Genomic DNA, 21,913 nt, shown 5'->3' on the forward strand with positions numbered 1-21,913 from the left:
TTGCATGTCACCTGAATGATTACATAGTAAAGCCTAGGCTATGCAGTCAGGAAAGTTCATACAATGGCTTCATTCTAATATCTGAATAAAACTGTAAAGAAAGCTGTCTGTTGTTTTATTTTCCAAGCTGATTTAATTTTATTTACAGTTAAAAAGGATCATATTTTACAAGTTGGGAGCGTTTCAAATAAAAACAAAAAACAAGCAAACAAAAAAGGTATTTTAGCCTCAAATTCAGACATTTGGTTTTGACACTGAGGTCGAAGCTTTTATTGCAATTACAGTAGCATAAAGAGTTGTCAACAACTGAGTAACTGTCTGTCTCTCCTGTCTTCATCTGTCTCTCCTCTGCTCTGCTCCATGTGTGTGGAGGGGCTAAGCCCCACCCTCAGTGAAACACAGAGAGCAGAGGGGAGGAGAGGAGGAGAAATTTGCGCAAGACTTGTGACAAAAAAACAGTAGAGACTTTCAGAATAAGCGCAAATTAAACAAGTGCAAATAAATTAGGGAAATGACATTAATAAAATTTATGTTTTTTTACAGGGGGGCAAGCTGCCCATTTTGCCCATTTCTCCTACCATGGCTATGGTAGGAGAAACACTGCCTCGAAAAACCACTCTGCATTTGAAATCAGTATAGAACAAGAACAAAAAACTAAATCAATAACTGCAGGGGGGTTGCTGTGACTAGAAGGATATGCAGTGTCTGTGCATGTCCAGACATTTTCAGTTGTAATATTCCAGAGTTTTGAAGACCTCAACTTTAAGATTTTCTTTTAATACCTTAGGCAAATGATGGTATTAATTCTTCACGCAGTGCAGTCTCCACAGCAAAATGATAAAGTTTGTATTTAATTTATATTCCCTACTTCTGAAAAAGCTAGAATTTGACATAATCATTTTCCATACTTTGTGTGCAGCAAGTATGTGTGTCTCTCACCTAGCTGCTGCAGGGTAGTGGCCTTCACCTGTGCAGGGAGATCCTCTGTCTGCAGAAGACTCTCATAGGCCTCCTTGGCAGCCCGGTATCTCTTCTGGATTTATTGGGAGGGGGTAAGGAAAAGACCAACAAAGAGAAGAAGGAGGCTGAGAACAAAGCAATGATGAAAAAATAGCTGAGATGCATTTGAAAATCCCTCCACTGCGGCATCCATGTGGCTCAGTGTGCTAAGCTGTACACTAACAACATCACGGATTTGAAATCAACCCATGACCTGTGCCACATGCCATCCTCCTGTCTCTTGTCTATCTTTCCACTGCCCATCATGACAAAGAAGCAACACCAAAGTAATCATCCTCCTCTCCCCTTTCAAGTCACGCTTTTGTACCCAAAAATATTCAGCAGCTACATGCACAAGACTTCCACTGCGGCGCTATGTTCTGACACAGCATAAAAAGCACATTAGATCTTAAGCGCTGGTGCTCCCAGAGCTAGTGAGTGCTACTGTACCTCTCCACTGAAACACACACAGAGAGACCACCAGCATACAAAAGAGGGGGAGACAGACTTTCTTGTTTCCGTGGCAACCTCGCCGAACGGCCAAGAGGAGTCTCCCGTCCCCTCCCACCCGCCACCCACTCACCCACCCTGCTCCCTGCTCAATTTGTCAGCACCTGGTCCAAAACACAAAAACAGGGCTATCCCTGACATTCAGATACTCTGTAATTTTACTACACTAACTAAGCTACAGGCTACAGCAATAATACTGGACATTCAATGAACAGAAAGCCTCCTTTCTCCTGACTTACAAATGACAGAAAGAAAACAAGAGACTTGTTTCCTAGGGAGCAAACTGAAGCAGAGGTTAGATAAAAAGAACAAACACTTACCTGAATCTCATACAAATGAGCAATGTGGAACTGAACTGTGAAAGGAAAAGACAGAAAACACACATTAGGTGGGGGTTATTTAGCATTTAAAGAAAGCTTTCGCACCCCTTGTCAGAGTTGGTCCTCCTTATACAGGTCTTCTCAAAAGTAGCGCCCTGGTGCCAATATATGGGTCTTAGTTAATCCAAGGTTGCCCGTCTACACTGAGTGTAATGGAGCAGATAGGGAGCTGTGCTCCTGGCGGCACCTTCCTTTGTCTAGAGCGCTGCAGTGTCTCTGATCTGAGCTGCCTGAGTGACTCTCAGCAGATGGAGGGAGAGAGAGAGAGAGGGAGAGAGCGAGAGGGGAAGAAAGAGAGGGGGGGCTGCCCTTGGTGTGTATATGAGAGGGAGAGGGGGGGAGAGTGAGAGAGAAAGAGAGAGAGAGAGAGAGAGAGAGAGAGAGGGAGAGAGAGAGAGAGAGAGGGAGGATGAGGGGACACAGAGAGGAGAGAGGCAAACAGTGAGAGCCTTGTGTGCATGTGTGCAAGCAAGTGTATGTGTGTGTAAATAGCAAACAGGAGCTGGAATGGAGCGTGCTGGGGTAGAGACAGATAGAGAGAGAGAGGCTGGGCAAAAAAAAAATGGATATTGCTGTCTCCAAGGTAACAGGTACCGGGGCCAGGGAGATCAGAGATGGCAGTGGCATATCAAATAATGCCAGTATTCCACCCAGGCTGAACCCCACCAATGTTGATCAAACAGTGTCCAGAAAATATCTTAAAACAATTAACAACTAGATTCAAGCATTTCACCAGTCTGCCTTGACCAATTTCTTTTGTATATGATCCAAAGAGGGCAGCAGGAGGCTCCTGGGACCCATTTAAGATCAGCCGCTGTGGGTTTTGTAGTATAGAACAGACCCTCATGGACATTTACACCATAATATATGAGCAATTGTGCTTTGATTGCAGCAGTCAGCGTTTCCCCTATCACAGCCATTAGTGGGTGGGCCAGTCATCATGATGTAACTGTCCACTGACAAATGCATTTGTTCAGCAAACATTCACTTTACTGGAGATTTTCAAGCAAGTTCAGTGAGTTTAAAGCTAAAGTGAGAGCTTTAAATATTCAGTAACCAAACTGAAATAAATAATAAGCCTGTTAATCTGGCATTAACAACTTGAGAGAGAAAACTCTTTGTAGTCATTACAATATTATGTGATTCATCTCACAAAATCATGAAATGCTTTCTTGAGTGAGGAATACATTGCTTGTGTCCTCAATGAAGCACTTTTAAAATCACTCAGTTAGCTTTTAATATGTGTCAAAGATAGGAAATGTCACACCATATATATTAAAAAAAAAAATAAAAAAATACAGAAGCAGCAGTATGATGCTTCCTCTGCCAAGTACAGTAAGGAGACGAATGCCCAGTTCACACTACACGATTTTAGCCCTGATTTTCCACTCACCAACAGTTTTTGAAGGTCGCTTAAAAAAGCCCCAGATCAGACGCAAATCTGTGTTCGAGTGTTATAGGTGAACTGTTCAAGGATGTAAGCTGAAAGGCTTGCCAATGCATTGTATACGCATTTCCAGATATCTTGCAGGCTAAATATCTGGATCTGTCAGTGACGAGCTACAGCCAATGAACAAATGAGAGTGCAAGACAAGGAGCACTTCTGCTGAAGCAACTCCCTGAATCCAGTCTGAGCATTTCTCCCTGTCTCTCTCTCTCTCCCTTTATATGGCGGGCACAATAATAGAGTTTCTATGAGAAAACACTGGCATACACACAAGCTTTTCAGTATCTGTAACCTTGACGTCCTTGGGGGCACCCCAGTAGCTCACCGGATAAGAGCACAAACTATGTGTTAAGGCTGAGTCCTGATTGCAGCGTTCTGGGTTCAAATCCAACCTCAGGCCATTTGCTGCATATCATCCCCTCCCTCTCTCTCCTCTACCTTTCCCCTGTCTCGCTCTACTGTAACTGTCAAATAAAGCAGAAATGCCAAAACATAATCTTAAAAAAAAAAAAAAAACCTTGCTAAACCATAAGGCACCTACCTACATTTTCATTGCAAAAACATTTTACCATCTCCATTCCCAATTCATTCCCTCACCCACTCATACCATGTCACTCCTCACATATGTTTTCTTGACAAAACATAATTTAAAGACCAGAAAGACTCATCAGGGATTCCTCCTGGTGAAAGATTTTGTAATGTGTGACCCCCTGTCGCCACTCAGTTATGTAGTGTGCACACTGCAATGACTTCAAGATTTCCGGTTACAAGATATCAAGCTGTGTTGGTACAGCAATCTGACAATGTTGATAGTCATGTAGTATGAACTTGGCATTGGTCAAGGCCTGCAGTGTTAAAAAAAAGAAACATTTTCAACAGGTTCATTCTTAAGTGCTTCACTTCAATTTTGACAAAAGGTAGTTACCTGAAATGTATCACCGGATTCATGACCATACGTGTTCCCAAAAAAGGCTATTGCTTTAAAAACATCTAATGACTTGATGAGTAATGAGTTTCACTTTCAGGTCAGCAATTATATCAGAGTAGTTGTTGCTTTTTTCCCTGAGATTTTTTGAATCAAGCATGTCATTTCTTCAAGCATACATTTAAAAGACACAAACGTCTACCTAAGTCATATTTGTCATTTTAAAAGGAGAAAAAAAAAAAAAAAAAAATCAAAAGATGTTACGAATGAGACGCTTACTTTCAGCTTTGGACAAAGTGCAGGGGTTGGAGTCAATCAAAGCCAGCTGAAAATGCTGTGGAGGAAACAGAAAAATCAGTATAAATACAGAATTATCCCAACAACTCTTCTCTTTGTTGTGAAGGCAAATCTTGGACTAAACCACATTAAATTCCCACACATTCACTGCTTTTGTTTCACTACAAAAGCTATGGGTCCAAATCGGTAAATTAACCACCCATTCAGAGCAGTGAGCTGAAGCTAGAAATCGTCTGTGTTGCAGAGAGGCAGAGAGAGCATAGCACCTAGCAATCAGAAGGAATTACATTTCCACTGGGACCACCAACACTAAAAATATGTATGCACTCACAGTACTACTGTAGGTTCTTGAGACAAAAGCAGCCGCCTTTTGTCAAATATGTTGTTTTTATTTACGGTAGCCAATTTCTTCTTCAGCTAGAGCTCTACCAAAGCTTGATATTTCATAGTCTTCCATAACATCTTAGCCACACAGTTTTGGGTGTTACTGTACCTGTCAACCTGTCAGGCCAGGAAATTAACTTCTACATTTATCTTCCCTAATTGAGAACACCTCCATTGCAGCTATAATTAAGTTCAACCATAGGCCTAAATCATGCCTGTTAATCTTGGATTGTTTAAAATTCAGACAGGCTGTACCTTTAGGCTTGACTCATAGTCTGTGTTGACCTTGAACATGAGGCCCAGGCGCAGGTGGATCTCCTTGGCCCGAGAGAAGCCTGGGTCGATGTACAGCACCTCCTGGAACGCTTTGATTGCCCTGCAGAACAGATGGAGGGAGAGATGAAAGAAAGCAGCGGGAGGAGGAGAGAAAGGCAGAGAAACAGCACAAAAATGAGACAAAAACAACATTTAGATCCAAGAGCTGGTCCGTGGTCTTCAAAAGGTCCCTCTAGACTAGTAAACCAGTCAAATTTTAATATAATTGTGATTTCTTTGGGTTCTGTGATGCATGAAGGTGGCATTTCTCGTTTGTGTAGTTTTCAAAAAGGCAAAATTAAGCTGTGACAGTGTGGTGTTGGTCAGACAGTCAGTGCTATTCAGTGTCCTTTGATTCACACTGAATAGCTGAGATGCTGATTACCCAATGTACTGTGGGGGTAATGGTGTTTGTTGGATTCGCTTCACTACAGTAGAAGCAATCAGATGGGAGTATAATAGTCAGTAAATATTGCAGCAGCAACTTAGACAAGCTAGCTCACATAAACTTATATAAGAATGAGAGAATTTAGTTCATGAAATGCTGGGCTTGCTAAATAAAATGCTGCAGACAAGTGGGAAATTAATTAAACTCTGTCCTTGGCATTTTGGCTCTACTGTGATGATATTCTCAGAAAATGAAGCTTATACAATAGATCACACAAAACGCAAATGCTAAAATCTGCTCAGTGTTGGCAGATATTAAACAATTTAACAGAGGATTAGTAGGAACTCAACTGCAGTTTTCTTGTTTGGGGACAGTGCTAATTTATTGTGCACAAGTAGATTTCAGATGAATTGACTAAACTGGGCCAATGTGGGGAAAAGTAGTTAACCCGTTGGTAGATCAAATGGCCATGTGAAGCAAAGTCTGCCCTGAACCTTTGGGCAAAGGTCTGTGCAAGAGAATTGGCTTCTAGCAAAAACACACCACTTCAACATGAGTATGCAGAGATAAAACTAAATTAACGGAGTTGTGGTGCACCAAAGTCAGGCAACAGTAAACATGTCACAGCTGTCCGGGCCAATCAGTGAAAAAATGTCACCTTGATTTAAGCTGTAATATTTGTACCCCTTTCAGATAATCAATCTATTTTAAATTGCAAAAATATCAACAAATCTCCCTCAAACAACTGTATTTGCTCAAGTTTCAAAAAATTCTACAAGATTACATTTCAACACATCATGATAACATAATAATTTCCCATCGCCCAGTACTCATTTTTACTGAATAGAGCTTCAACGCTTAATAATGTAAGTCAATACAATGGAAATATTTTTCCATGCTCTCTCCTCGTTTGCCATACTTAAACTGACCTAGAAATTATCAAAATGATATTCCATACTTTCCCAGTCAGAGAGAGACAGAGAGAGAGAGAAGGTGACAGACAAAGAAAGAGACAGAGAGAGAGATTGCATGTGTACACATGCATGTGCATGTCAAAGCAGCTTCCCTCTAATCAATAAGGTAAGTCTGAGGTTAAAGCGGACCTGATCGTTGTTTTCTCAAACATTAGCAAAGGCAGAGCTACTACACTATGACAAAAATGGTCACATAGCAAACATTTTCTTTTTGGAAAGTGCAAGTTCATATTTGAAATTGCATCCTCGTCATTCACATGTTGGGAGAGAGTTATGTTCATGTTCATGTTCACAAAATGCAGGAATTCTTAACCTTTTAAGGAGTTCTCCTTTAAGGTTCCTGATTCTTATTGCTACTTTATAGGCAGAATAGAGACTTGAGTGGTCGTGTTGTTACCATGGAAACAACACACATAGCTTCGGCCACAGCATTCGCCAGCTGGTAACCACATACACACACGAAGACACATGCATACTGTATACAGTCTACAACAGAAGCATCTAATCTCAGTCTGTCATTCACACATGCTGTTCCACAGATAAGCAACCTTGAATGTCTTTCCACTGTGTATTATACACCAAGATTACAGTGTATTCAACTGTTACCATCAGTTCAGTGGTGTTTGCTGATTTTAAGCTCTACTGAGAAAATTGCCTTGCAGGACAAAATCAAGTTGGAATTAACTGAAGAGAGTGGGTACTCACCACTGAAAGGCATTATAGTGGAAGTAGACCATCCCTAGGCCGTATAGAAAGGCAGCATTCTGGGTGAGAGGGAGAGGAGGGAGACCATTAGGACACATAATAAAAAAAAAAAAAAAAAAAACTATCTACATTCCTCTTTATATAAAGATGCATGCCTACGTACACAACAGCTTATGTTTTTAATAGCTGATGCTAAAGTGTAATGGTAGTGTGGGAATGATGTTTGTAGGAATCAAACATCAGTATAACATGAACAAACAAACAGATTTAATGGATTCCACATCAGCAACAACACTGTAGAGACCAAAAATGCAGACATCCTGCTCAAAATGTGGCAACAAAACTACTGTAACTTCAAAATATACCTTGAGCAATACCTTTCAGTGTGGTGTGTAACCCATTTCTAGAGCCAAGAAATGAGCAGGTGCTGGGGCAAAAAAAAAAAAAAAAAAACACTCCAAGATCATAAAATGCCTGTGAAATTTTTTGCATGTCACCTTTATGACATTCCTTTTAACTGGGAAACCCAACATTCATGGCTACTGTCCGCCTGTGGGCTGCCATTGGAAATTTGAGGGCGGCCCGGGGGCTTTTTTCAGTGCATTCTGGCAAATGAGTGGCCTTTGATCAGAAATCACCCAAGCACAAAGCCTGAAGAAGCAGAACGAAATGCTGACCCCACACAAACCACTGCGTCAACAAAAATTATACTACCAGTGCCTTGAAAAACCTAACTGAGGGGTGGAAGATGAACTGGCTGAGGACAAAGTAGGGAAACACACCACTGGCTTCAATAAGCCTGCTGCCAGTTTCCAACAGTGAGAGAGAAGCTAAAACAAGCCTTAGTGTACAACTTGGCATTCATCTGCCAATATGCAACGGAAATATATAATTTCATAGTCAATTTGTACCATAGGAAAAAAAAAGCCCTTAAAATTAAGATCAACAGGCTAAAAAAAATGCCCTGTGGAAAAAGTTTATTTTTCATCTCGCTGCTAAATAGTGCAGACACTGCATGTTCAGTACTCAAACCTGCACTCAAGTCACTGAGCAATGGCACCTAACACCTATGTTTATGTATCAACAGGCTCAGAACACAGATATTGATAACTATTCGATGAAAACATCTGTGATGAGAGATGGCAACATGATATGCCCGATGACATGTCACTCATCTCTCATTACACTTACACAGCAATACACTTGGAAGCCAAGTTCCTTCCCAAGTGCACACCAAAACGGCAACTACAGGGATACCACTGACAGACCGACTGATTGTATCTGCTCATATAAAAACAAACTGGACCTACATACTAGGGATGTGAATCTTTGATTTACAATTTACTCAGTGGTTCAATTCAAGAATGACATTTCTTTTCAGGAACAATTCTTGTTTGTAAACAATGATTTGAGTCAACAATTTAATGCAGTATGTTTAGGCAATTCTGTATCCATTCAGCACAAATTACTTTTCTACTGAAATGTGGAAAAAAAAGAAATCAGACAGACACACTTAAAAACTGCTTATTGATAGGTCTTCGCTTTTTTTAAATAGACATGAAAGTTTAAATTCAAATTCTTTCATATAGTTTCAGGCCAAAGTCAGAGTGATTCATTCTATTTACTCCTATTAGTAGACTGTTGGAGTTGAATTGACAGAATTTACCATCAATGCAATGAATGAATCGTTACACCCTACACATAACCTTTCAGCTACTTGGTACAGTTCAGTGTAAACAGGAAGCTTTCATTAAGATACTGATAGCCAGACATCAGTCTCACCGCAAAGTGTCAATATAACAGGAAAGACGCTCAAAATGACTCCAATGTGAAACCTGAAACCACACTTGATACCAACATAAACCCAATCATGACCATACAATTCTTCCTGTGTGTCAATGTGTGTGAGACAGACAGTGAGATAAATGTAATTGAGAGGATGTGAGTATATGAGTAAATAAGTTTGTGAATAAGTGAGCCAACATGTGTGTGTGTCAGAGTCTTACCTTCCAGTAGTCTGACTGTAAACTGTAGTACCTCTGGTATGCCGATAATGCTGTAACAGAGAAGACGGAAGCTGGGAATTAGTCATGAAGTCTCACCACAACACCACAGAGGAAAAGGTGCAAGCAGCCAGCATTACAATCAGGCTACAACTGGTGTGGGGCCAATTCCATGTCTCTGCCAAACTTGCAAAGGTGAGGAAATCAACAAAGAAAGAGTTAGGACACACTGGGTTAAGTGTCTGTGTGTGGGGATTACAATACAGTTTAAAGGCAGCAGTCTGTTGTTTGGATGGCCATCCAACTACACAATTCTCTACGTCCTTCAGGGCATTATAAATGTTGAAAATGTTGCCATATGGAGGTCTTTACAAGAGAAAGGCAGGGTTGTTTTCAGGTTAGGATAAGGCCTTTATTCCTGAGAGAAGAAAGAGGCTCAGAAACAAAAGGAAGGCAATGGATAGTCCTTGGATGAGTGGTGACAGCCAAACCAAAGGTAAGAATAAAATAAAACAGACCAGGTATTTTGTACGTGAACAAAAACAATAGGCTACATAACACACTGAAAATTAATAATCAGTGTTGGGGGTAACGCATTAATAATCACATCACATTTTTTGTAAAGCAGTACTATAACATGCTACTGTTCATAAATTTGGCAATCACATTACAGTTACTAATCAAACAATTATGTTGTTACTTCCTTTACTTAAGTTCTTCAATTATCCAGCCCAGGCCAGAGACAACTATCCAAATCAAATCTCTCCAAACACCTACGCAAGCAACTCGCTAACACAAAGCTAGTAGTGAAAGACCCCCAAAACCTCAAAAATGATGCTTAGACTGAGTGTATGTCAATCCCAACCAATAAGCCAAAGCTTGATTGTCAACAGGTAAGAAAAGCAGAATTGAACAGGCTTGTAGCATTGTACACAGTAGAGGAAATACTGGCTATTTCTGCAGTACAGCTATTGACTGTTATATTATTAACTGGCGATAATGTGACAATGCATCTCAGGCAATGCTGTGGAGTTACGCTTAGTGTAACACATTACTTTCCGCAGGGAGTAAATAAGTAAAGTAATGCATTACTTCTAACCCTAACCCTAACCCAAGTAACGAGTGATGTGTAATACACTACTTTTTTTTGAGTAATGACCTCAACCCAATTTATAATTCATACCAAGTGAGCGGTGTGAAGAGAAGAAAAGATCAGAACAGAGTCAAGAGTTGATACACTCACCTTTCGGGTAATCCTCCAGGAGGAGGTTGAAGTGGCCTAGCTGGCAGAATAAATCAGGCTCCACTTTGCCCTCGGCTTTCAGGATGAGCGAATCATAGCAGCGAACAGCCTGGGGACCACACAGAATAAACTGGCTCAATTTCAGGAAGTACTGTGTGTGCATGTACTTGTGCCTGCTGACATGTATGCACGCAGAGTGACTTCAAATAGATGAGCAAAAGCATGTCTATTGTGCAAAGAAAGAAAAAGAAACAAAGTCAAACTGCGAAATAAGAAAGAAAGAAACAGACCTGGTGAGACAAAACTTTCAAAGTCATAGTCAGTCTGATGTCAGCCTCCTAAGTCTGGGTAAGCCGACTCAATTTTATTTCAGCAGATTAAAATCAGCGCTGGAATAGCTGGAATGAAGTTTCCTCTAGATAAGGGCTCATGCTTCAGGCTCTTCTCGCCTGTCATTACAGAGACAGTATGCATATTCCTGCCCTGATGAAAGGATATAAGAAAGTAGCCAGTGCCTGTGGCTCGACAACACACTTGCAGATCTCTGGAGTTAATTTAAAAGATAGCGATAGATACTTGTAGATGCCAAAAATTTTAAAAGGCATGGAGGTAGAATGCCTCTGGTATGCGCAGCATCATCAAAAGCATATTCAAGCGTTCATGAGGAGATTTGTGTGCATGATTTGATTCCAGTTCCCAGCTTCATCTCAATTTCACACATACAAAATCTTTGTCCACCATAATCTCACCAACTGGCTTTCTAACACAGTCCTATAGTGCCAATAAATTCTCCAAAAACTCAAACACTCCAAAAACAATGGACCTAAGATATGTATACCTGAGTATTTTATGCCTTTAGAAATCAAAATCCTTAATACTGATACACACTGATACTGGTCACCAGGGTTGAATAATAGTATACCTCCTCCAATAAATCTTGCCAAGAGGAAAGTAGATGGACAGAGTGAAGGCTTTTAAATACTCCAGGAATCCCATTTTACATTTTAAATTACTGCAGTCAAGAGATATTGAAGTAGTATTCCAAAAGTATAAAATTCCAAAAAACCTTTCCCCAGCATCTGCTTCCCTATTTCAGTGGTCAGCATTTCCTACAGGAAACGTGTTGACCAAGGTGGTAGTGGCTGACAGGCTGACTACCTTGGAATACCCCAAATAAATAAATAAATAAAATGTGGCACACAATGATTTTGCACCAGCCGAATGGCTTGCATTAAGTTTGAAAAGTTCAAAGTTGTGAGTTTGCTCATGGGTTAATTAAGTATAGTAAAATAGTAAGTAAGTATAGTAAGTAAGCCAAACAGGGAGAAAGGCAGTGAGATTTTAGCTCTTTTAGCAATTAAACACAAACAAAATTTGCCTTAACTGAAGCAGTTACCTCACATGACCTGATCCTCCCAAAATAACATGCTCCTCATGGCTGCATTTTTGGCCAGCAGATGTCAAGGTTAGCCCTTGTATGCAACATGGTTTTGATCTCAGTGAATATCAGTGCATTATATAATGAAGGATTGAGTTATTTAAGGTTTTTGCTGTCAAGGCAATGTGTTCTTTGGTCATAGTAGCTGTCTGTGCTTGTTAAAAATCATTTGCCACTTGTGTCTATTGCCATCCCTCATCCTTCATCCAATCACCCAAACCTGTCATCCATGATTAAAATCATTTCGTGATTAGGGGTATAACAATACAATTTTTTTCATATCATAATAACTTTGTTTTATGGATGATGACCATATTTTTCCCCAAGAAGATTCTGTATTAGCCTCAACTAATGTGTACCCAATGCACAATTTCAGTCAACTAAAGAGTGGACCATAAATATGAAACTGTTTCGCCCGCTCTGACCTGTCCTGTGCTACAAAGCACATTTTAGGCTCTCACCTCATATTCACAAGGCCTTTATAGAACTCATAAAAAGTTGCTGTTTTCTTTATGATATTTAGTATTTATAGTGTCTAACTTGAAATATACCATGTACTCACTGCTACATTTATTTATATGGTTCATTAAAAAAAACAAACAAGGCTTGTCAATCAATCAACAAATATATAAGAAAGAAAGGATGTTTAAAGTTTTGCACAAAATATAAACTTCATAAATATAAACTTAATTCTTAACTTGCCAATTATCAATGGGCTGATGTGTGGATTCAGGCATTATCAGCTATCTAGTATAAGCCTTAGCGACCAGCTCCTGCAAGCTGAGTTTGGGGAAAACAAGAGTTTATTGGATCTATTAACAGGATACTGGGACCAAGGAAAAAGGGTGAAAGTTAAAGGCGTCATGGAGCAGCCACTTGGAAACCACAAGAAAATGAAGGGCTCGGTACACTGTTTTATATATTAAGCCTTTGGGATGCTAGTAATGTCACAAAAACCAGAGACTGACAGCAGCCAGTAATTTTCTGGATATTAGGGCTGGGTGGTAAGTCAATTTTCCCACTGATCAGTGTCACGCCATCAATTGACAACTGCTGATATACTGTGGGGAGTTTCAACGCATCGAGGCCTATCATGGGTTCGGTTATGAATTACTTAATGACAGCAGCTGTGTTTCCTGTGGAAACTAATCATGAAAAAGACAATATGTATTTGCACTGCACTCATGGTAACTGGGTACATCTCCAATAATTTTTAAGTGTCAAGGTTACTGTTTACAGCATGGTTTCCAATTAATGTTTTGAACAATGGCACTCCACAGTTTAATTTCTAGCGCCAGTTTTCAATATATTACACACCCTCACCCCCGCCTTCACTTGGTCTCCACTACAGTTACACTGCCATTGAGTGGGAAACACTCAAGATCGATGCTAAACTAAACTGTATCTCCTCAGCTGATTTTTTTGTCACTACAGTGTGGTCTGAAAGCTGCAAGCAAAATACCAAGGTGGTGTTTACAAAGTCAGAACACTGCCACAGTGACACAAGCACTAACAACATCCCACCATCTACAAAAGATGAAATGGCAGAACTTCTCTCCATTATGGGAAATGAGGAAATTCACCACCAAATCACAGGCACAGCAAGCCATCACATCTTCCTTCACGTCTGCTGTTGACTGTATAGTAAAGGTGAGAACATGAAGAGAAGTGACAAAAAAAAGGAAGTATGCGGGCAAACATGAGTCTGTCCTGAATGACAGTGACAAGGTACATTACTCTGTCCAAGTGTTAGTGAGAATTTCCTCCTACACATAATGGACCCAAATAGAGCTGCAAAAATTAGTCAAATAATCGATTAGTTATCAACTGTTAATGAATTAATTGCCAACTATTTTGATACTCAATAGTTTGATCATTTTAAAGAAGAAATCTGCTAAATTCTGTAATTCCACCCTCTCAAAAGTGAGTATTTTCTGGTTTCTTTAGTCTTCTATGAAAATAACCTAGGGCTGTCACTTTTTCTAAAGATCAAGCTCAAACAAATTTTGAATACATTTGCGTGTCATTCAATAAACAAGTAGGTCTATAATCGTTATTTGCAGCTCTAGACCCAATTCAAGTGTTCACTGCTACTTATTGGTCATATGCCTACTATACTCATCCAGCAGTCCAAACCGAACCTCATCAGCTGATTGCCCAAATAATTAGATCACACAGATGAGTGTCAGAGGAAAATGAAGATGTTCACAGCACATATTTTTTCCAATTGTAATTTCTCCTCTCAACTAAGTGCATAACACTGGTCCAGAAGCATAATGTTTGCCCACATCAGCCAATGACAGGTGGCTATAGGTTTATTTCCCAGCTACTCTGATGGGGAACCAGTTATTGTTGTACAATACACCCCATGTAGTCAAAATGTAGTTTGCTTGAAAAATAGTTACAACATTTGGTGAATTCTGATCAGAGTCCTGTAGTGCACCCTGCCTTAGGCACAGTGATAGAAAGAAAAGAAAAAAGAAAACACAGTTGGAACAAGACAGGAAACTGAAGAAGTGATCACAACACATTGGATTCTCCCTCTCTTTTGCCCCCCAAAACACACACCCGCACATACTGCCCAGTTTGATATTTTTCATGCCACTACTCTACCTTCAGGCAGCCGACAATGATCTTATTACAGGGTATATGCAGCAATCTTGAAGTTAATTTAATTACCTTTTAAGACTTTTCAAGACCCTTTCATATTTTTATACTCACCGCACAACAACGGAGTACGTTTTACCATGGATCTTTTGTAGCCCAGAGGAAATATGTTGCTCAAACACTCGGTATGTAGTGTTAGTGTATGTTTATGACTTGTAGAACATAATAAATTATCTTGAAGGAGTAGATTCTACATTATTATTTGTTTTAAAAATGTAAATTAATTATCAAACGGACCTAACAATTCAACTACCATGAGCAGCAGTATGCCTGTGTGAATGAGCAGCAGTATGCCTGTGATAACATAGATTGAAAAATAAGCCGAAGTGATACCTCTTCTATGAATAGACAAGCTAAGCCAGTGTGCTGCTGTTAGCCAGTGAAAACAGAGCGGAGTGGAAACTCTTCGCTTTGTTACACAATCTATGTCAGTGCGCTGCTGTAGCCTGGACATTGTCTTTGCCTTTTGGACTCGCACGGTGCCGGTGCAGTTGTAATATTTTTTCTTGGTGGTGCAGGTGCAGGTGAAACGACTGGAGGGGTTGTGCCACCCAGATTTGCTTCCCTCCATGTAATTTTCCCCAGACATACATTCATATTCCACACAAAAACAGCATTTCATTCAAATTATGTCAAATTCCACGTTAAAAATAGATTCCTTTTTATTTGGCTAATTCCACGTTTCCTTCCGCGATTCGGCCCTAGTTAAGTTGAACGCATGGATTCATGTAGCATTTCGGTGTGTTCGTAATATGCACTGGGAGCGCCAGAGCGTACTTTGTGCTTCTGAATTTCCACCCGCCCGCTCGCTCTGGCGCTCTCGGAGACAATTTACGAACGCACCCACAATAGCCTAGTTTTTTATGTACCTGTTCATCTTTGTTTTTTAATAAAAATGAATAAATTCACAAACTTTTACGATGTTTTTGGGAATCAAACTCTTGGACAGCTAATTCAGAAAAATACTTTCAAATTTAAGACTTTATAAAGCCGTGATAAGACTTTTTAATACTTTTTAAGGGTCTTAATTTTCCCTAAATTGATTTATCACCTTTTAATACTTTTCAAGACCCCGCGGATACCCTGTATTACACTGATGTTCCCAACCATGCATCGTAATTTTCAATGAAAATTTCCAGAGAAAAGTCAAACAAAAAGAACCTTGTTAGCAACACGTGAGCAATTCACCATGATAAAAACTTTGGTTTCTCTTTTGGCCGTTTCAAACCTACTGCTGCAGAGCTACTTCAAAGAAAGTAAATAATGTCTGTCCAATTATTAACTTGACAGAATTACGTCTTTTCCTGATAGTGTCTGTGTGGTAAGAGAGGAGGAAACGAGGACAAAATGACAGCTTGGTCCACATCTGTGTCGGTCTAAAGCCTGGCTAGTTAATCTCTGGTTTATCCAGCACAAAAGTCAGGGTTCTCTGATTAACTGAACCTTTGAGCAGAGCAAGCAAAAGAAATCAATCAAATGACATACATGCCATGCTCATTAACAACCTCATAAAACAAAACCATGGATGGCTTGGACTGACATACAAACTGACACATGTCCAAAGTCAGTTGCATGTGACTGACTGCATCAAGTGAGTGCTGGGGTCAAGTTTGTGTTTATTCACCAGAAAATATGAGGTGGCATGCAGGAAACTCTCGATCATTATTTTGGCTCATCTCTTTCATAATTTAAAAAATATTACAGGAGTTATGCATGGGAAAATTTGATGGAATTAATGGGGGTATTTGCTTCTCAATATGAAATTTAAAAATGTACTCATGACCTTTAACCTTTATAAAACACACAAAGAAGTGTTCACAGCTGTTTTTCCTGTGTTGTCCATGCCAAGAAGCAGCATCAAAATGAAATGCCTTTGATTCCCATGCTTATCAAGATGATGAAAAGCCCAAATCTATAGCCAAGACAGCACACAGTGTCATACGGAAACACCTGCCAGAAGGGCTGCAGGACAAAAGAGCGACACTCTCTTTCAACAGCTGAGCTGACTGAGTGCTGACTGATGGAGCGGCTGAGGACAAACAACCTGCTACGCAACTGAGGAGTATTTACAAGAGGGAAAATGTGGCCTTAAGTCTAGGAGAAGTCAACTAAAAAAAAAAAAAAAAGCAGATTCTGTGTTCAGATCATTTATCCTGAGGGCAGGTTCTTCTCATTTTAGGGTTGCAGCTATTGTTCAATCATTTAATCGGATAGAAAATACTTTTGTGTCTTCTTTAACAGCAACAGCAAAAGCATAAATATTTTGCTGAGACTCACGTTTAAATTTTTACATTGCTGTAAAAACAACAGATTTCTCCAAACAACTGTATTTATTCAAGTTCCTCACACCTAAAATTTAATTTTACAAGATTACATTTGACCACAGCTTGAATGCATCATAATATAATTCAATACCACCTAACGATAACATGTAGCCGACAGCAGTGTGGATAAAGTCAGAGCTCAGTGAGACCTGGGCTTTGTGAAATTGTGACCCTGTTCCAACTCTGAGCTGGTTATGACCCTCATCCCTGTTCTGTCCTGACTCAGGGCCTGTAGGCCAACTCGGGTTAGATGCAAACTTTGATTTGTTGTTTTGAAATGCTGACTATGAGTCGACTCTGGAAATTGTGAGACCAGTACAGCCCTGGAGAAGGGACGCTCAGTTGCAGTCAGCCTCTGTAGTGTAAAACATTGGCTGTAGCCGCTATAGATGTGCAGTTGATCCAATGTACCATTTTCTCGGTGACAAACAATAATAATGATTATAAAATTGTTGAATTTCCCTTTCGTCACAGAAGCATCCCATGGGAGAGGTTTGTCTGTCTCTAACAAAAAACCAACCAACCAAACAAACAAACAAACAAAAAGCTAGTCCCTGGGATGCCTTTAGTCTCAGGCCCTGGCAGACAGGATGTTTTCTGTTGAGATGCTGTAGCATTGATAATACGCATGTTCAGATTTTGTTTGAAATGATCCCATACTTTAGAGAGGAACAACTATCTTACTCCATGTCAACCCCACATCAGTCTATGTCGTTATTTTACAGCTCAAAACCCTGCTGACTCCAAGAAAGGCTATGTGCTTTTCTACCCAAAATGTGCTATCAAGACGAAAAGCAGGGGTTCTTCCATGGCTGCAGAAGTCCTACAAATCATATAGATTAAAAGCCATCAAATAACACACCTCAAAAAAAGATCTTATGAAAGTAAGACATAGGGCAAGATGCACTGCACCTTATGCATAAATAAATGTATCAACATGCTATTCCATTCCATTTGTGTTAAGACACTTATTTGGTTCCAGGTAGATTATGGCAGTGAACTGAATGCATCTTTGACTTTTAAGACTTGCTAGTGCAATGCATTTTGAATGTGCAAACTTGCCAAAACAACACTGTCACCATCTGTGCACGGACTAGAGGTTTCATGATGGGGGCGGGGCCCAGCAGATGATCGACAGCACAGCTGAGGAAGGGTGTGGAGGGCATCCAGCTGACATCACAGGTGACCCAAGACTTGTCATCACCCCACCCCCAATTTCCACTGCTTAATACTGGCACTAACGTTAATGGACACGACTCTGCTTGGCAAACAGAGACACTTGGCTTGGTTGTTTCGTCTCCCTCAACCAGAAAATACTGGCAATATTCAAAAGATGGCAGGATGTGTAGACTAGAGGCGTCCACCCACTTCTACACACATATAATGAGTCTATACAAGTATGCATGAGCACACACAAATACTACACCACTCAGAACAGAGTCCATATGTGCCACAATCAAAAATCTCCAGGAAAGAAACGAGACTAATTATCCTCAATAATGAGGTCACACAATGCTCTGCTGCTTTACTAATGAGCAGAACATCATAACGGGGAGAGCTCCATAAGATAATTTGAGGTCAAATTAACACCTCATGAATGGCCAACGAATAGCACCACCTTACCGACACACACAAAATTACCTCTACCCTACTCAGGTTTGACACATGTTCAAGTATCAACAGCAAATGCATATCAAGTCATTCATGCTAGTGGGAAACTAGCCCACCAATGTTTAATGACTCATCTTTCATTTAAAATCAGAAATGAAATGAGGAAGCTATCATTTGATCAATGTTCCTTTGCTGGTAAACGCTGCTGAGAGAATAACACTGAAAGCGTTGCAGTTTTTTAAGGCCACATTAACTCAGCAACAGGCTTTGCGGCACTATGCACAGGTTTGTGCAGAGGTGTGGGCCAGTACAGCCTGACACTGGGTTGCGCTGTGGCAAAAGTCGATTCTGGCTCTACTTTGTTGAAGGATGCCGTTGCGTTTTTTTTGTGGAGTCTCCTGCGGCAAACAGCCAAAATGCAGTACACCCAATACAATGAATGAGGCTCCTTCAATTCCCACTGCTTTTTTTGCACTGTTTTTACTGCAATGCCCGATCCTGTTTGAATGTGGCCTAAGACCATCTCAGTGTATTTTACGGTGCACGCATCCATTTTGAACAGGAGTGATTACAGAAAATGCAATTTGAAGCGGTGCACTTTTGACATGTCCATCAACTTGACTACCAAAATGGCAGCAAAAAAATAGGAAGATAACAATAGCAAGCAGAAAGATAACATCACACATAATCACTGGCCTGTAAAATCAAGTTGCAATGCAGAGAGAGAGAGAGATAAAAAAAAAGAACCTCCACTGCATCTCAGCCCTCACCCAAATTCAAGCTGCACAGGGTATCAACTGCATCTAGTAGGTCAATGTCCTGTCTAAAGAAGCCACAGAAAACAATCATCTATTTCAGACACTATAGCCACACACGCAAATATGTTACTAAGTGAAAGAAGCTGGACTTGTGATGAACGGATTATGGACATCTGCACAATAGACAGTGAATGCACTGCTACTGAACTTAAGAGAAAAAACAGGTTTGAAAATCAACCAAACCATCAATATCCAAACTGCAAAACCCATACAGACATTAGCCTTAACATGAAACACACACACACACACTATTCCCAAAAGACAGCTTGTGAAGCCTGTGTCCTTACTTGACTTGTTTCCTGTCAGTTTAAAGTGTGGCGCTGCTGGTTTAGCCTGTGATTTGGGGAATCAAAACAACGGGTTGGGTGTTTGGTATGTAGGCTAGCTTATATGGCACTGGTGCACCCACCAAGTATTGGAAGTTGGCAGCAACAGTCCAACATTTTGGACCCACCTAAAAATCAAACTGTGATGATATTTCTATTGCTGGTAATTTTGAAAGGGATCACTGGTGCAGTGGTACAACTTATATCAGTGGTGAACATGCAGCCCTTTTTTTTCATATTAAAGGCTGCATTCAAACTTGCAATAAGAACAGAATGAAGCACCTTCAAAGGGGAAAAAACTCCAGCAACCAAAAAAAAAAAAAAAAAAAATCCCTTATCCAAAAATGGTCTGGTGCAACAAGAAAGCTACGATGATTCACAAAATCAGGGCCTCTCTACCAGAGACAACAGGAATAACGAATACTTTCTGGTGGTTTTCCTTTTAAGTTGATAGTCATGGCATGAACAGCCAATCTGTGACTTGTTAAGTCTGGGAGCCAGAAAACAGAACCTACTAAAGCAAATAAGCTGAATAAACCACTATATTCAATTAATCAGATGTACAATTGCAACAACCAACCTGACACACCAACACAGTGTTCCTGTACAGCAAAACAGGCAAACAACAGCCCTAGCATTGCAAAGGTGAGATGATCAATTCCCATTGGAGTAAAGAAATATAAACTGCATATAATTTATGTTCTATGTTGGGTTACACAGGGTGAAAACTGTCATATATCAACAATGCACAGGTTATAATAATAAGCAAAAAAAAAAAAAAAGAAAAAAGACCAGGATACTGAAAATAGGAATCTCAACTCCTCTGCTTATTGGAAGTCTATGTCATGGCCACCTATTTATTGATGGTGATACAGTGACCCAGTTCTGTCATAAATGTCGAACCCACAGTAGATAGCAGTGCAACAGAGCTGCAACACAGCCACTGCAAAGCGCCAGACAGGGCAACCAGTCAAAACTAATAAAGCTGTATAAAGGATAGAGAGTCGTAAAATACATCACACCTAGAAAAACAATTGGAGCATTTGGCAAGCGACGGAGTGAGGCAGGTAATGCTGATGCACTTTAGAAAATCATTCTAAATGGAGACAAAAACAGAAGGTCTGAAGCAAGAGTCTGCAGAGATGAACTGCTTGTGATGCTCTGGGTCATGCACATGTTTTGTTTTCATGACTCCTTCTCAGGTGAGGACACACTAACAAAACAGCGTATGAAGATTCATCATGTCACAGAAAAATGTTTTCTGACAAGTTAGAATTTACACAGGCAGTAAAGGTTCCCTAGAGCCAGGCCACATTTAAAGGTTGGCCTTCTGTTTAAATAAATACATAAATAAACAAATTAAATCGTCATTTTCTATAATATCTGATGCTTACCAGACTCAAGTTTGCCATATTTGCTAAGATTAGGGTTTACGTCAGTCCCATAAACAGAAATGGCTGGCGTATACTTGGATGAATGGACTGAAAGCTTGTGATAGTTATGACAACTGCATGGATCAAAGAGGTGATATAGACGTGTAGGAATACATTCATCTTCTGCACACCTGACCCTTTAACTTAAAAAGCTAGGAGTTGATCGAAAATAAAATACACAGCTATGTAAACATGCTATGATATCTGGCAAACTAATTAAATTTTTTTTTTAAAAAATCATATTGTGATTAATTTGAAAGATATAGCAGGAATGATAATTTCTGCATAACAATTTTCACTTTCACTGAAAAGCTATTAAAATGTTGATGAAACCTAATTTTTGCTGGGGTCTGTACCAAACAAACATCACATCTGGAAAATACCATTTTTAGTCCAGGGCATCTCTGTAACACCGTAATTAACAATAATATTTTGCCATATATTTCAGCTTCATCAAAAAAATTGCAGCTCCTGTCATTTGGATATTGATTGCACTTGGCCATATTGCAATTTCAATAATATTTCAATTAACTGTGCAGCCCAACTTTAATAATTAACTGAAGATAAAAAATTACCATTGGAGTGTACAGTATTACTTTTGATGTGGAAAGAACATCAGTAACAATCACCAATCAATCAGGAGATGAGAAACCTTTACATCTATATTTACAACATTGACAAACTGCTCTGAACCAAGATGGGTGGCATGAATGGATGCACAAGCAG

General features: G+C 39.9%; 1 protein-coding gene across 2 annotated transcripts in view; it reads right to left on the reverse strand.

Moving 5' to 3' along the window:
• LOC115375583 (histone demethylase UTY-like) overlaps positions 1-21,913 on the reverse strand; it is a 48,130-nt gene that overhangs the window by 22,963 nt on the left and 3,254 nt on the right. For both annotated transcript variants that reach the window (XM_030075040.1, XM_030075032.1), the window contains exons 3-9: positions 10,571-10,679; positions 9,331-9,380; positions 7,325-7,383; positions 5,198-5,318; positions 4,541-4,595; positions 1,830-1,864; positions 940-1,033 (exon numbers count right to left, since the gene is read on the reverse strand). In XM_030075040.1, the coding sequence (XP_029930900.1) occupies positions 940-1,033; positions 1,830-1,864; positions 4,541-4,595; positions 5,198-5,318; positions 7,325-7,383; positions 9,331-9,380; positions 10,571-10,679 (523 nt within the window). The remainder of the gene's footprint in view (positions 1-939; positions 1,034-1,829; positions 1,865-4,540; positions 4,596-5,197; positions 5,319-7,324; positions 7,384-9,330; positions 9,381-10,570; positions 10,680-21,913) is intronic.

This window comes from Myripristis murdjan, chromosome 2, assembly GCF_902150065.1.
Source record: "Myripristis murdjan chromosome 2, fMyrMur1.1, whole genome shotgun sequence".
NCBI classification, from domain to species: domain Eukaryota; kingdom Metazoa; phylum Chordata; class Actinopteri; order Holocentriformes; family Holocentridae; genus Myripristis; species Myripristis murdjan.